At 38.5% G+C, this 17,204-nt stretch overlaps 1 protein-coding gene across 1 annotated transcript in view; it reads left to right on the plus strand.

Moving 5' to 3' along the window:
* The window catches only part of EGFR (epidermal growth factor receptor), a 1,653,396-nt gene that overhangs the window by 1,156,959 nt on the left and 479,233 nt on the right, over positions 1–17,204 (plus strand). Inside the window, exon 12 of the mRNA XM_044064990.1 lies at positions 907–1,103. Within this exon, the coding sequence (XP_043920925.1) occupies positions 907–1,103 (197 nt within the window). The remainder of the gene's footprint in view (positions 1–906; positions 1,104–17,204) is intronic.

Below are 17,204 nucleotides of genomic sequence, written 5' to 3' on the forward strand. Positions count from 1 at the left end.
ATTTATATACTTGATTTTTAAAGTTCCTTTTGGCTTTTTCAATTATCTTTGCCAAATTTTGCAAGCAATTACTAACAATGCGTGCATGACATTCTTTGTAGAAATGCATGGAACATAAAAGTTTTAAGATACGAAATGAAGAAAACTCTTTCTAATGAGTTACAGTTGAGAGGTATGTCCATATGCCGTCTGTTTCCCCATTCTCCTTTACTTCATACACTTACATTTTTTTTTATTTTTTTCATACTTGGAGGACCTTAAGTACATTAACAACTGCCATGTTTTCACATGGTATAATGCAATCATGTGCTACCCACTCATGTATAGCAGATTCAGTAGGATTAATCTTTGCCTCCTGCACAACTAAAATACTCTACTGCACGGTTTGTGTTTGAACTGCAGCTAACAATCAAGTATACGTGCACAAACCACAAAGAATTTATTGTCCCGGTTACCAGTCTGTGAAGCTTCCAGTAATCACTAAATGTGTTTTAACTGGATCTGTAGTTACTTGCAAACAACTTGTTTATTCCAGTGCTTTTCTCAGTATTATGGTGATACTATGTTTGTAACTTGTTTCTGTATAATTCAAAGTACAGATCTTTAAGTCCAATGAGTATCAGCAGATTGAATTTATGGGTTTTGTGTGCTGTGACAAAGAACACTCTTGCATCAGTCAACAGTCTTTTAGAAACACGTTTTTATTTTTTTTATTCTACAGTTCCTTAAATTCCATCTACAACTGTATTTTGTGCTAGCTATTATAATGCGTGTAAAGGAAATCTCAGTTGACTCTCACTTGAATATGAATCTTGGACATATTCAGAATGGTCTCTTGCTTCTTATTTTTAGTAGATTGCAGTTCTATTAATGATAAATTAATAGACTTCTCTATTTTTTCACTAGGTCCTATTCTCTTGCCATTTCAAACGTGAACATTTCATCTCTGGGATTACGTTCGCTGAGGGAAATTAGTGATGGTGATGTTTCAATCTCAAGGAATAAAAATCTTTGTTATGCTGATACACTACCATGGAATAAAATTGTAAAGCATTCAAGGCAGAATATGAAGCTTATGAACAATAGTACCCCTCAGTTGTGCAGTAAGTTTTTCATGCTTTCAAGCTTAACACCTGTTTTCTGAATGGTATCATGAAAAAATCATATATATTGTGTTTTCTAATACCTAATATTCAAATATCTTTTACATTGTTAGAAATAATTTTGTTTATTTGTAGTGTCACACCAACATTAATTATTCACAAAAATGTATGTAAAGAAGGTCTTGTAGTTGCAAAATATTGTCCTCTGTCTCTACTACCTGGCTATTATTTATGAAAGTCATGTCACTTTCAAGGCTTCAGAATGTGGTGTCAGAAACACCGTCACAAACTCAATAGTTGAAGAAATTGTAGCAACTCCAAGAAAAAAGAAGTGTGTGGAATATTGAGAGAAGAAATAGAAAAGACAAGTTCTGCAATAATAACATAAAAACAAGAAGTAGCTACAGCTAGTTGTGAAAAGATTAATAATTGTTTCTATGTTTATTTATTGTCCTTTTTTGGCATGATAGTCTATTTCGGTCCACCAAAGTAGCCCTTTGTCAGCAGGAGCCCGGGGAGAAAAGCTCCATAAGCAACATGAAGTAGACAATAAGGAAAATAAATTAATTTTTCCCAAGACTAGTAATATAGTAAAGTGCCAGCAGAGACCTTGCAAAGTTCAGTAACTTAAAGGGGCACTATCTCATTTGTAAAACTGCATTTCTGCCTCGGACCGAAGCTGAACCATTGTTATTCACTTAGGTAATCACCTCCCTTTTTGTGACATCACTCACGACATTCTCACAATCCCTCGCACGGTATTAAGTTTCTTTTAAAAGGTGTGCAAACCTCTGTTTGTTCCGTCTAGAATAAGAGGCTCGGACTTTGGGTTTCCTGGTTCATACAGTTCCTACTTGTTACCTTTTTGTTTCTGTGGTGGTGTTGGAGCTAATTATTAATGTAGGCATTTGTTTGTAATTTTTCTCTTTTATTTCTATTTATATTGAAAATAGGTTTATTAGCTAATTCCTGCTATTGCCTTGTTAACATTTAGCATGGTATTTCCGTTCATCATACTGCAGGTGCAACGAGGGGAAGCATGAATGTTGAAAGAAACAGTGTTTCTAGATTTAAAATCTTTCCTTATTGCAGTAGTCTTTTTGTTGGGCAATATATGTATATACACGTAGACATTTAAAATTATTTTTATATATATATATATATATATACACACACACACACACACATATACTTTGTTTTTTATTGTTTAATGTGTAATTGTTCGTGCATTTGCAGATGATCCAGTACACGTTACATGTACTCAGCCCTGCCTTCCAAACCTGTGCTGTGCACGTCCGTGCATAAATTCTTTTCATTTTATTATTTTTTCATTTAACCCTTCACAGCAAGTGTTCTGAGATGTACAAATACTGCTTTCTTTCTGTTGTTTTCTGTCCCATTCTGACCACAATGCAGACTGCATAAAGCATAAGCTTAGTGATTATTGAAAAGCAGTAGTAACTGTCAGGGAAGCGTAGATTGTGGAGATCGTACTTATCAACTGAACAGATGTAAGAATACTGATTTCTCTCTTCTTTTTTTAATGTGTAATTGTTCGTGCATTTGCAAACGATCGCACTCATACCCTAACTGCCAGCGCACGTTATATATACTCAGCCCTGCCTTCCAAACCTTTGCTGTGCATGTCGGTGCATAAATTCTTCTCTATTTTTTAACCCTTCACAACAAAGGTTCTGACATGTACAAATACTGATTTCTCTCTCTCTTTTTTTTTTGTCCCATTCTGAAAACAATGAAGACTGCATAAAGCATAAGCCTAGTGATTACTAAAAAGCAGTACTGTCAGGGAAGCATAGGTGTGGCGATCGTACCTCTCAAATGAACAGATTTTTGCAGAATGTCCACATTTTTGCCAAATAATTTTGGTTTGTTTTTCATATAGTTGTGTTTGTTTGGCAAATTAGTGACAAATCATGTTCAGAATATTATTAGAACATATGTTATAAATGACTGCTTTCATTCTATCCTAGTGATACCACGATTAGTATATTCTTATATTTGTCTGGCAACTAATCATTTTTTTATGATTAAAATGACCAGCCTAATGTAGATACTGTAATTTGCATTCTGCTTACTGTAAGTAGTTAGCTAGCATATAAATTACAGTTTTCTGTATGGGACTTATTCCTTCATGTATTATTTATTTTGGCTGTTTTTTTACGCAACTTTGTTTTGATAAATATGCGCACGCGCACAAACACACACACACACACACACACACACACACACACACACACACACACACACACACGGGTTTATGTAAATTGGTAACTCACTATCTGACATCAGTTCTGTTGACTATGTTTTGTCAAAGTTGGTGGTGTGAGATTGCTGTAATGTTGTGGCTGGGAAATATGTCCTTTACTTGGTATTGTGCGATCTCAAGACCTGGAACACTTACACAGCAATGGGATCTGCCCTCTTGCAACAACTTGTTTTTCTTCAGAGTTGTTATTTCTTTTTTTAGTTTTTGTCAATTAAGTATGCATAGTTAAAATACTTGTCGACTCTTTTACAGTAATTTTGGTCAAAATACAAGTTAGTCAGATTGGAAATTTAGTGACAATTTCACCAATAAGAATTATGCAGTCGCTGAGTTTACATATATAGAAAGAGAGAAGGGGATAAATATTTCAAGTAGTACCAGGGGTGTGGAGGGTGAAGAGTGGTTTGCCTTACTTCAATAAACAATTAAAAACTATATGATACCTTAGTTTTGAACTGCATTTGAGCAGTTCAGTTATTTTGTTTTCAAGACGATGTGTAATCAGCAGAACTTTGTTTTTTGGATAATTTGTGACTGTCAGAATTGCTTTCGCTGATTTCTTGAGTGTAATACAGTGGTACTCATTATTAAGAGATAGGAGAATCAACCCACACATTTTATTTGGGCAGGGTTCTCATTAATTTGTGTTTTCTAAAGAAGCATATTAGCACAGCAGATAGTGTCACCTCACAACAACATGTTCCCCAGTTTGATTCTCATCCGGGGTGCTTTCTGTTTTGAGTCTGCATGTCCTCTCCTGTCTTCACATGGGTTTCCTCCAGGTGCTCTGTTTTCCTTTCACATTCCAAAGACATGCAATAGGTGGACTGGACACTCTAAATTGGGCATAGATGTGACTGTGAGTGTGAGTATGTGGTGTGGATGAACTACCATGTCATGGTTAGCCACCTGTTGGTATACATCTTGGCTCTAGACGTTTCTTCTTTTCAGTTGTCATCCCAGCCCCATTTGCAAAAATGGGAAAAGGGGTTGACGATGGATGGATGGACTGAAGTAATGGTGGGGCATATTCTAGTTGAAGTAGGATGGTATTCTTACCAATAGCTGCCCTTCCTTCAGTGGTATGCAGCTGTAAGTTTTTTTATAAAAGCTAAATAGAGCAGGGTTGACTTTTGTTTTCTGGATAACAATATGATGTGCCATAGCTAGGCCTGGAACAAGAATGAAATCTATGTACTAGAAAGTGAGAACCCATTTTATAGGTTATGGGTTGTAGGTTGGGGGGAGGTTGTTTATTCAGCTTCAACTATGGTTGCAATTTTTGGAGTGTGTTTTGCTGTTCCTACAGCATGGTGCCATAGCTGGTTAAGACGTTTGTATGGCAATGTCATCTGCTAACACAATAACATTGTGATATAGTGATATATTAGTATGGGAATAGGCAGTTGTAATATCTTACTGAGAAGGTTCTGTGTGAGAGGTAGCTGGATAACCATTTTAGGTGGAGGGACCAAAGCTACAGTATGAGGAAGAGTTGAGCAGGAGAGTTAAATTTAACCTACTCAAAGACTTTGGATAGGTCAATAAAGAGGACACCAGTAATATGTGCTTTTATTAGTGAGTAGATTATTGTTGAGTGTATGTACAGCAGTTTGGGTGATTCTATTTTTAATGAAGTTCCGCTAATGGGAGAGGAGAATATTCTATTAGTAGAAGAAGGTGGCTAACTGATCGCAGACCATTTTTTGAATTAGCTTACCTAGCGTTTGGTACAGTTAGGAATGGGGGCATCTATTTTTTTTTTCAGATACTGCGGAAGGTTTGCTGTGTCAGTGCCAGATTAAATTATGCAACATATTTGTGGTGAAATGAGATCTCCATAATGTTTGATGAACCACAGGTAGAGACTGTCAGTGGGCCATCATTAGTTAATGGCTGTATTCGTTTATTTACTTTTTGAGAGACTTTTTTGAGGGAGAACAGAGGTAGTTAGAGTTCATGGGGTGTTGAAGTTAGTAGCAAGGGAGGTGGACATGCATTGGTAAAGTCAGCTGCCAAATCTGGGTGGTGAATTGATTGAAATATGTGCTGTGAGATGGTAAGACTGCCCAGGTGTTAAACTCTTTCCAGAAATGAGGGTAACTCGAGAAAGTGGAAGCTTGGTGGTATGCTTTATTGCTTTTTTGGCTAGGTAATGCAATGTAATGCAACTGTCATGGGCAGGTGAGGATAATATTTGCTTCCAGACCTTCCAAGCTTTACTCCTTTAGTTGTGAAGGTGCTGGAGATAAGATGTACACTATGGCAGTCATATTTGCTTTGTATAATCTAAGCTTATTGCAGTAAAACTGGTTCTAAATATTGTGCAGTGTTTCAGTTACAAAAGAACCTTCATTGTTTATCTTTGTGATGGTATGCAGTGCACATGTTGTTCATGGTATTTGCAAAAAAAGCTGTAAATTTATTTGATAATTGGTTCAGGTTATAAAATGCATCTGCTTTAACTGCTGTGGAAGAAAATTGCATGTATTTCCTTGCAGAAGTTACTGCTACAGAAACGAGCATTTTTTACAGGGAGAAAGCCCCCTTAAACCAATCACGTGGACTGGAAGACTGAGATAATCAACAGTTATATATATTTATCTCCCCCTCTGTCCCTGCGTGTGTATATGTGTGCATATATGCATGTGTGTATATGTGTGTGTGTGTGTGTGTGTGTGTGTATATATATATATATATATATATATATCTATCTATCTATATGTATATGTGTATGTATGTATGTGTATATATATATATATATATATATATATATATATATATATATATATATATATAGGTCCACTTTGTAATTTTGAAATACTGAAATCCCGAATTTCAGTATTTTGAACTTACAAAGTTGAACACTCACATTTCCGAAACCGGCAGAAGCACGAAATTCAAAATACTGAAGTACCGATATTTCGAATTCTGACTTCCGGTGGTACGGAATGTGGATGTTTAGCTTTTATTTTGGTAAGTTTGTGTGTGTTAGTATGTTGATTAGGGGTTTAGTGTGTGTAAGCATGTGTTGTGATTGTTGTTTGTGTTTGAGGGACTATAAGATGTGTGTGTGTATGAGTTTCGTTTGTGTTACTGTTTGTGCGATCTCGGAGTTAGAATATATAAGTAGGGGGTGTGGGGGACAGGAGGGGCTTTCCCCCCTGTTTATATGTAGTTTAGATTAGTTTGTTTGATTGTGGGGGGGGGTTGTGTACTTTTATGTGTGCGCTGTATGTGTACCGTGAGTGCAGGATTTTGAATTTCGTGGTTGTGTGTTTTCGAGTTTGTGAGTTTTGGTTGGGTTTTGGCAGGGTTCAGAATACTGAAATTCGGGATTTCAGTATTTTGAAATTACAAAGTGGACCCATATATATATATATATATATATATATATATATATATATATATATATATATAGATACACACACACACACACACACACACACACACACACACACACACACACACATACACATACGTATTACCTCTGAAATTTCAGAACAGTGGGTAAAAGTGACATTTCCCTAATTGCCACTTTAGGGATAATGCTACCTGGTAACCAAAAGGAAAATAAAATTCCCTGGTTGACAAAATAACCAAATATACTTTTTAACAACCGTCTGTGTCTCTCTATATAGATAGATATAGATACATAGATAAATAAATAAATATATATATATATATATATATATATATATATATATATATATATATATGTCTTCAAATCTCTGACAAGTTCTGATACCCTTGATAAGTGTAAGCATGGGCCTGGGAGAAGAACCATTTACAGGTTACCTGTGTGCATTAGAGACAGGTGCTAAACCAGGGATGAATTTCTGGTTTCCCATCCAATTGTCCAAGTTGCACTTGAATTGGGTTAGGGAGGAACTCTGCTTCACATTGATGGGGAGCCTGTTCCACAGATGTGCTAGTCACTGGGATACATACCTATCTCTCCAGCAGGTCCTATTTATATCACAGGCAAGGTTTAAGTCTTTAGAATGGGTAATTCTGGTGCTGTTTGTCTTGTGGATATGTAGGAGGTCCATCAGAGTGAGGTCTGGCAATGCCCTGTATGCCAGGCATAAATCTCCCCTCAAAAGCTTGTAGGAGACAATACAGGGATAGGGTCTTGAGCTGGTCTGCATAGGACATATTACTTATGCCTTATATTCTTTTAGTGAGGAACCTCTGTGGACAGTCCAGTTGTTGGATATGCCTGGTTAGGTACATTCCAAAGGGGGCATTGTACTAGATGATAGATCTGATGAATGCCGAATAGAGCAGAACGATGACTTCCTTGGACACAGATGCCATACCTTAATTTATATATTCTGCAGTATACAAAGAAATCCTCACCACTGTAGACATGTGTTGATCAAAGGCTAGATTACTATCTATGTGTATCCCTAAGTCGCTGACTACTAGGTCAGCTCTAAGGGGTGTATTGTCAATATGATAGTTTCAGGGATGGAAGACATGCCAAAGTATACTATTATGCATTTCTTGGCATTCAGTTTTAGTCCATGGCTCTGACACCAGTTGTTTGTTTGTGTCAGCCCCTCCTTGAGAACATTTGTGTCAGTGGGAGATTCAGTGACGGCTCCTATTTTGCAATCATCTGCAAATTTAGTCAGCCAGAGACCACTGACATTGGCCCTGACTTCAGAGAAGAAAATGCCAAAAAGGAGCGGTCCAAGGACTGATCCATGAGGGATTCCACTTGTGACTAGCCGCTTTGTAGAGGTGGACTCCCAAATTCTAACTTCCTGGGTCTCGTCTGTGAGCCAGTTGGCTATGTACCAGGTGACATATGGATTTGTACTTAACTTCTTGAGTTTGTCAACAATGCCTGAGTGGGGTATTGTGTCAAATACCTTGGCCAGCTCAAGGTAGGCAGTGTGAACGATTTTGCCCTCACCCATTGCTTTGGTCGCCTTCTCAAAGAAGTCTACCAGGTTGAGAAGGCATAGGTTCATAGGTTCATAGGTTCATACTAGGCTATCTGCCCGAGGGCATTTACAAGCCTAGCCCATAGCTCTGTGTGGCCACGCCACCCCTTTAGTATGGGGGGTATATACCCCATATTTTTGTTGCGCTCTGTTGAGTGACACTGAGGTAATCCCTGGGGTATATCTTTGCGATCTCCTCCCATGGTTGCTTCGATTTCTTGAACAAGGCATGATCTGTCCTTAACAAAAACAAACTGGGTTTGGGTCCAGTGTCTGGGTACTATATTTCTATTGATCATCTCCATGATGATTCTTTCCATGGCTTTATATACAAGACTAGTGAGACTTGTGGGTCTTTAGTTTCTACGGTCTGTAGATGGCCCACCTTTGTGCAGAGGGATGACTGTTGCCTTCTCCATTCATGAGGCAAGAAGCCTGTTTGGAGGCTACAGTTAAATAATAATTCCAAAGGCCCTGATAAGTCATGTTTCATGCTATTTAGAAGGCGACCTGGGATGTTGTCTGGGCTCATTGATGCAGTATTCTTAGTCTTAGAGAGAGCATTAAGGACCTGTTCCCTAGTGATAGAGTGAGTTATATTTGATGATATTTTCTGAGGGAAGGTTGAGGGGAAGAGAGGAGAAAAGTTGGAGTTGAATTTATCAGCCAGGAGGTTTGCAATATCTCCTGGCTCAGTATAGGTGGCTCCATTTACAATGAGCTCTGCACACAATTGTGTATTGCCTTTGAGGTTGCGGACATAGCCAAAAAATGCTTTGTGGTTTCCCTTGGCCTGGGAGGCCAAACATATCTCAAATGTGGCTTTGGTAGACTTTATTTGTCCTCTGAGTTGTTTGTTTAGTTTGATGAGATTGCTTTTATCCTGCTGGGTGTTGCACCTCCTAATTTTTTCCATGAATTTCTTCCTCCTGTTATACAGCCTATTGATTTTGTGATTCCACCAGGGTGGCTTATTTTTTAAGTTAGTTCTGTACTTCTTCATGGTGGGTACAGCTGATAACATGCTTGTACAGTGTTTCTGCGAACACTTCTGCATAGGGAGAAGTGTTCTCAGGGTTTATTGGGGCTTGAAATTTTGCCAGGTTCTCACTTAATAGCGGGAGGTTAGCCTTAGAATAGTTCCTGAATATTCCAGGTTTAGCTGGAGATCGAGGTTTTATTTTTTCTTCAAAGGAGACCATTTTGTGGTCTGATCTTAACAGGGAAGGCATTGCAATAGGGGATGTGCTGCAGTCTCCCATATTAGTGAGGACCAGATCCAGTATGGTTGCACCCCTTGTTGGTGTATTGACTATATGGTCCAAGGAGTTTTGACTGTTTTGAATCTTTGACACAGTTTGTCATAGCAAATGTGTACTTCAAATGCCCTTACTAAGTTTATCTCAGCTGCACTTTTCTATAGTTCGAAAGTTGATTGTCCAAAAGGTATCATTCAGTAAAATGGCACATTGCCCTCTCTCCACATCTCTCAGTCACCACTGGTGTACCACAAGCTGTATCCGTGGTTTTATCCTCTTTAACATTCCACTGTCACCCTCCACACATCGACACAACAGGCCTCTCAAATACAATACGCAGATGACTTCACACTTATAAGCACATCAGACAACCTGGCACAACTCCAAAATATTACTAGGAAAGCTTTAACAGCCATTGATAAATGGTTTCATAACTCACAACTTATGTGAACCACTCCCCCCTTTGTTTCTTTTTAAGAGACTCTTTTGAGGGAGAACAAAGGTAGAGTTCATGGGGTGATGAAGTTGGTAGCAATGGAGGTAGACATGCATTGGTAAAGTCAGCTGCCAAATCTGAAATCAAAAATTTCTTAGAAAGCTTTAGCAGCCACTGAAACATGGTTTCATAACTTATGTGAAACACTCCTTCCTCTCAAAAAAAAAAAAAATGATATCTTTTGTCACAAATCCCTTTCTCACGAAAAAAAAAATTAAAGTCTCCTCTCGTCATAATACAACTATTGAAATCACTTTTCATAGCAAATTATTAGGCATGATAGTGGATGACAAGCTAAAATTTGACCTTTACAAACTCACCAAAATCTAAGTATGCTTTACAGAGCCAAAAACTGTCTCCTGAAAGCAACTACAACTGCACTTGCTACTCCTTTCTTTCTCCCCTCACTACTTTATGGTGATCGCATCCTTAATAATCCCTTGCATCTCAGACATCCAAACCTGAAGAATGCTATAATGAAATGGCTAATTTTGCAGCAAATACCTCTTTCAGAACCCACCACTGTATAGCACTAAAAAGTCTAAATTGGTTAGAACTACGCCATCAATTAACATACACTGCTTCTTACCACCTGTAAAATTATCCATCTGCTTGTTCAGTAGTAAATACAATTCTGCACAACTGTGTTCCCAATTGGTTATTATGATCGAACGTCAAAAAACTCCTCTGTTTCAACCATCCTATCAAATCTGCTGGGCATGGTCATGCAGTGCTGCTGAGGTCTGGACCTCCTTACCTATATCCTTCAGATCAATACCCTCCCCCCAGTTATTTTAAAACATTCTTAAATAATTCTTAGCCAAAATCTGTCTCTGTTCTTACTCACTCCAATATAAACTATATCTCTAAATATGAACAAGTATCTTTTCAAACCTTAAACTTCCTTAATCTCACTTTTTCACTCACTTCCTTACTTCAATCAATTTCTTTTCCTTGACTATCTAAATATACAACAACCCTGTTTTTTTCTCACTTCAAATTGCAATTCCCATTTGTATTACACTAATTTACCTTTAATTTCTTAATAAACTGGCTAAAATGTCTCAGAATATTAAATTATCGTCATATAAGTTTTATCTATTCTTAACCAATGTTAATCAGTAATTTTTCTTGATCTATCAAAAACTTTTGAAAAGGCATCTCAACCTGGACTTCTCAAACAGCTTTCCACTATTGGTCTATCACCCCAATTAATTCAATGGTTTTCCTGCTACATAACCAAAAGACATCAGTCAGTAAACTGGAAAGCCACTATGTCACATTTCACTACAGTTGGTGTCCCACAAGGATCTGTTCTTGATTCATTACTCTTCAATATTTTCATCAATAACTTGTATATTTCCACTTGTCAAGGCACACTTATTCAATTTGCAGATGACTCCACTATCATCTCCTCTTTAGCATCTCAACCCATGTGCAGCATATAATCCAACAGGCTTTCATGTTTATTGAAACGTGGCTTAATAATGCTCAACTCCTGCTCAACTCCCAAAAACAAAGCTATTCCTTTTTACTCCAAAGTCTCACTCCTCTGACAAAATTAGATTCAAGATTTATTCTTTCAGCAGCACGGAAATAGAACCGATCCCCCATACCAAATAAAAAAAAAAAAACACCAGAAACTTGGCATGCTATACAGAAACAATCTGTTCCTGAATACCCAGCCAAAGTGACCCTAGCCAAATACTCCCTTCTACCCACTATCGCTATGGTGCCCTTATACTAAGTAAATTACAGTCTTCCCTAAAAACTAAACCTGTAATCTGCTATAAATAAAGTGACAAGTTTTCCACCAGTGCAAATTCAACCTAGAACACTGCAAGTCTCTACGCACCCTTGAGTGGCTCAAACTTTTCACACATCTTACTTACCTGCAACTTATAACAGTACACAATATAATTTACAAACCCTCAGCTTGTCCACTTCTTAATACATTACTCAACCTATACACACCTAATAGAACTCTCAGGTATGAAGATAAACAACTTTTCAATGTACTTAAACCCTCCAACTTCTCTGGTCAAAGCTTGTACTCACACACAGTTGCACAAGCTTGAAATTCCCTTCCTCTAACTATTAGATGTATCTCTAACCTATCTGTGTTCAGATACTCTTAAAAGATACCTGAGCAAGTCCTGGCTCTGCTCATGCTCCATTACTGACTGAACTTCCTCAGTCCCCCTTTTTCTACCCTCCTTCACTGATTCTCCCAGACTATACTCTTTCCTATTTTCTAACATCACTTTCCTCGTCTGTGTTCACCCACTATATACCTGCAGACCTGCTCATTTATCTCTTTTGACTACCTTCATAAAATTTCCTCTTTGCTTCCCTTTTCTAAATTACATATAACATTATTGCATTGTATATGCAAACTTTGTTTTGCTCGTGCTTATTTTTTATACCTTAAAAATTTAACTTGTTGTTCAAGTATACATTTTTTATGTTACTGTCTTATTTTCTCCCTCCCCTCTCACCTAGTAGTGGGCATAAACACCTTGTCACAGGTCACCTTTACCTGAAATATGTTATACACCAATGTAAATTTTATTAATCCATCTTGGAAAAATGTTATGTTTGCAGTATTTGTTCATGTTGATTCACTGGAATGTTATTTCTGTTACTTGTGGAGCAAATGCTTTGGAGCTTTTCTCCCCGGGCTTCCAAACAAAATGGGCACCTGCTCAGTCAGACTTTCCCGGTAATTGTATGTCAATAAATACATAAAATGTATACATATCATAGTTCCATTTTTGTATTATACAACCAACATTATATGGTGTTGCTTGGTCCACCAACATCAAGACTCGCAGTACCACGAAGGAATATCCCTGCAACTGTGCTTAATGCTAATGAGGCATTCTGAGGGATGGAGAGGTATATGCTAATTTGCCGTGTGTTGTCTCCTCAGAACCATCTTCAGGAAGGCATATACATGACTAAGTGATTATAAAACATGCTCAGCTGTATAGATCATCATGGTCATCCCCACCATGTTGTGGTAGTGATCACTGCCAGAAGTCTGTGTTCAACTATTGAACACAAATGTAATGGTGGTGAACCACAAGCCACAGGGCTTACTTTAAAAGTGCTATAATGGTTGTTGTTTTTCTTTCTGCTTTCCCGGTTAGGGTTGACCACAGCGGAACTCCAGTCTGCTAATGACTGGCAGTCGATTTTTATGGTGCAGAGGTGCCAGCCCAATGCCCAACCTTCAACGAAGGCATGCCCATTCACGCATGTCTTTCGAATGCCACTCGACCGTGGGGAGGGTATGCAGACTCCACACAGAAGGCACTTCAGCTGAGAATTGAATGGGAAAACCTCTTGCTGTGAGGCGACAATGCTACCGCTACACCACCACGGCTTAAAAGTGCCATAATGGTACCAGCGTCAAAATGGGGATGGGGAGGAACTATCAGACACCAGGGAGAAGGCTCAAACTGCTGCGCTTACACCAACTTTACTGTGAGGACTGGGGACTGGAGAATATGCTAGGCATTGATGAATGATAGAGATTATATAAAGTTAAATACACTTTCCCCAAAGCAATTTTAGATGTATGCTTTGATGCAAAGGATGTATGCTTCTTACTAGTACAAGGTTTTAACTGGTAAAGCAAGGGTTAACTTGATGCAAGATTTTAAAATAAATGCTTCTCTGTAATAGCAGAAACTGGAAGGCTGAACCACGTAAGACAACTTGCTTAAGCAAGCATGAAAGCAGTTAAGAATGGACAAGTAATAAAGGGTATGTGTCTGACACCTGCGAAAATAATTTCTAAAACGTGCTTAGTTAGCTTTACTGTAAATATGTTTGTCTAGTTAGCTTGTTTTTGTGGGCTAGACATAACTGTAAATGGCATCCTGTTAATTTGGAACATACAAAGAAGGAAGTTGATCAACAGGGACTTTTTGTAAAGTCTTCAGATACAGCAAGGAAGAAAATAACCAAAGAAGGCATGGAACAGAAGTCAGTCATGCAAACTGCAAGGGCATTGGAAAACAACATCTGTTGCTTTGAAAAGATATATAAACTGGACATAGTTTTCTCTTCTTCAGAGATGTCTTAATCAAAGGTGATTTTGAGAGACTCAGTTCGTGAGTAACATAGACTTTTAGTCTGGCCATATTGTAATATAATTGAAATAACTCTGACAGTGTTAACTACTTGGCAAGACTTTTGTTTGAATACAATAAATAATAACAGATACAGTAGTACGTTGTCAGTCTGGTCACTTGCTGACAGTTCATCATAATTTCACAAAGATGAAGCCAGCTTGGTTGTGACCTTTTATATCCATTACAGCAGTTATTTTTCATATGGCCATACTTCCTGCATCAGTTCAACAGGTTGGCCGATTCCAGTGCTTCATTTTTGGAGGAGTCTGAGTTATGTCACGGCGACTGTCCTGCGGAACTCTACCATCAACTCGTCTGTTGAGGAACACCATCTTTTTCCAGAATGACTTTAGCCTGATCACCTGTTTGTTATCTGCAAAAAATACAGTAATTTCTTCACAGTTATAACATGGATGTCATAAAAGAGTTGAGCCTACGCTGCCCACGTACTACAGGTAGATCTAAACGATACACCAGACAAGGTTTGGTCTTGTTTAGAAGCATGGTTTGAGCCTTCTATGTTAGACATAAAATGTAAAGCTGGGCTTTGTAATGCACAGAAATTAGACAAAAGTTGTATCTGTAAGTGGCTAAACATATATGCTCAATATATAACAAAATCAAAAGTTATTCAGAAAGACTGTCTTTTATGTGACAGTAAATTTCCACAAATCTGTCTATTTTATCATAGGAGCTTACTATGCAAGTCATACAAAAAGATTTATCCTCTTGTTATGCAAAATATGTTTGATTCTGGTGGTGTTAGTTCCTCAAATATAAATCGGTCACAACAGCCTTCTGCAGTTATGCCTTTAACTGATATAGTACAAACTGCCACTGATTTTCTTGCACATTTGCAGGCTTTGTCTAAATTTGATAGAGTAAACACGTATGAGGTTTATTGTCAGGAATGGAATAAATTACATGAAACCATTACTGATACCAAACAGATGCAGATTTAAAGCAAATCCAACAGATTTATAGAACTGGTCTTGCAGAGACACAGGAAGAACATCTTGACGTAGTACAGTATACTGTTAAACTTTTAAAAAGTGTTGTGCAAGCTTTTCATGAACTGTCAAAAGGACAGTACAGAAGGGCAGACATGCCCTCTAGACTCAGAGACTCGTATTGACATTCAAGCTTCACAGTATGAAAATAATAGTTTAAAAAAGTTATGTATAATGTTCCATCTGAGTAGTTGGACTTCATTTGTCATTAACTTGTGGGTGTTTGAATCTTGTTCGGAGCCAAGACGGATGCTTCACCAGCTACTGATCTGAGCTCCAAGCTCCTCCCCTTACCCAAAATACCCTTCTGTCTCCTTCCTTCCCTCACATCGGGTTTGCTGACCATAAACATAAACCCGACCCAATAGGACCTTACCATTAAAGGTTCTTCCCAAAACCTTAAGCAGAAATGACTAAGAGAGCCACACAGGTGCCCTCTCCTTCGTACCAGTGTAGGATAATACTGATAAAGTCAGGGGGAAGGAGGCAGGGATGGTTGATGACAAATGAAGTCCAACTACTCATATGGAATGTTATGGTGAGTACATAAAAAGTAGTTGACTTCATTTGGTCATCAACCTGTGGGACAGAGTCCCCAGCTACCAAACACCTGGGTGGCCCTCATGGAAGGATATTCCGGAGCACTGTGGAGCCAAAGGATGCTATACTTCTAGATATCATGTCCAGTTTGTAATGTGAAATAAAGCTGTCAGATGAGGACCAAATAGCCGCAGAACAAATATCATCCAGAGACACCCTGGACCAAAAGGCTGCAGAGGTAGCCATGAACCTGGTGGAATGTTTTTGACGTGATCCGGAGGAGAAATGCCTTTGTCTGTGTACGCTCTAAGGATACACTGTGAGATCCAGGAGCAATAGTCAATTTTGATATTGGTTTGCCCAGAAAGGGTCTATGTAAAAAACAAATAACTGATCGGACTTGCAAAAAGCTTTAGTTCTGTGCAAGCAGAACCACAATTGTCTATGTATGTCCAACAAATGCAATTTATATTCACCCCTGTTTTGAAAATTCAGAAAGAAAACGAGAAGGTTAATAGTTTGGTTAATACTGGTTTCTGAAACAACTTTAGGAAGAAAGGATGGATTAGTACGTAAAGATACCCAGTCCTTATGGAAAAACATATACGGGGCTTTGATTGATAGTGCCTGAAGTTCCAATACCCTCCTAGCCAAAGTGATAGCCACCAGGAAGGCAGTTTTCCAAGATAAAAATTGAAGGTCCACTGAAGCTGCGGGCTCAAAGGGTGGAGAAACCAGAGCCTGTAAGACAAAGGTGAGGTCCCAAGGAGGTGTAGGGTTCTTCACTGGGGGTCTTAAAAGGAATGTACCCTTGAGGAAGGTTTTACAAAGTCTAGAAGCGGCTAGAGAAACCATGTTTTCACCAATATGAAAGTTAGAAATGGCAGCCAGTTGGACTTTCACAGTAGACGAGCTAGCGCCCTGATGGAATATGTTCACCAAGAATTCCAACACTGCTGGGACCAGAGCTGTGAAAGGATCCAGGTCCCTCTGAGTGGGAGCAAAGAGAAAAACATTTCCACTTGCTATGGTAAAATTTCCTGGTGGAGGATTTGTGAGCTGCCACTAGAATGGACTTAACTGGTGACATTAAACTGGGAGTCCTAGCTATCAAGGGAACTGGAGCAGCCAAGCAGTGACTGACTAGGTCTGGATGAGGAATCCTCGAGGGGTGTAAGATGAGATCCAGAATGGGATCCAAGATCCATGGAGGAACCACCAGATGAGACCAAAGGAAAGCAAGCCAGACATGACGAGGCCAAAACAGGGCAATGAAGATTACTTTGCTCCCCAACCTGCGAGCTTTATGAAGAAACTTCAGTATGAGAGGTAATGGGGGTAAGCATAGAGAAGACTGTGAGGCCAAACATGGGTAAGACCGCCCCTGTGTGGGGATAAGAGCAAAGAACTTG

Source organism: Protopterus annectens, chromosome 3.part0 (assembly GCF_019279795.1).
Source record: "Protopterus annectens isolate FY-2018-M chromosome 3.part0, PAN1.0, whole genome shotgun sequence".
Lineage (NCBI taxonomy): Eukaryota > Metazoa > Chordata > Ceratodontiformes > Protopteridae > Protopterus > Protopterus annectens.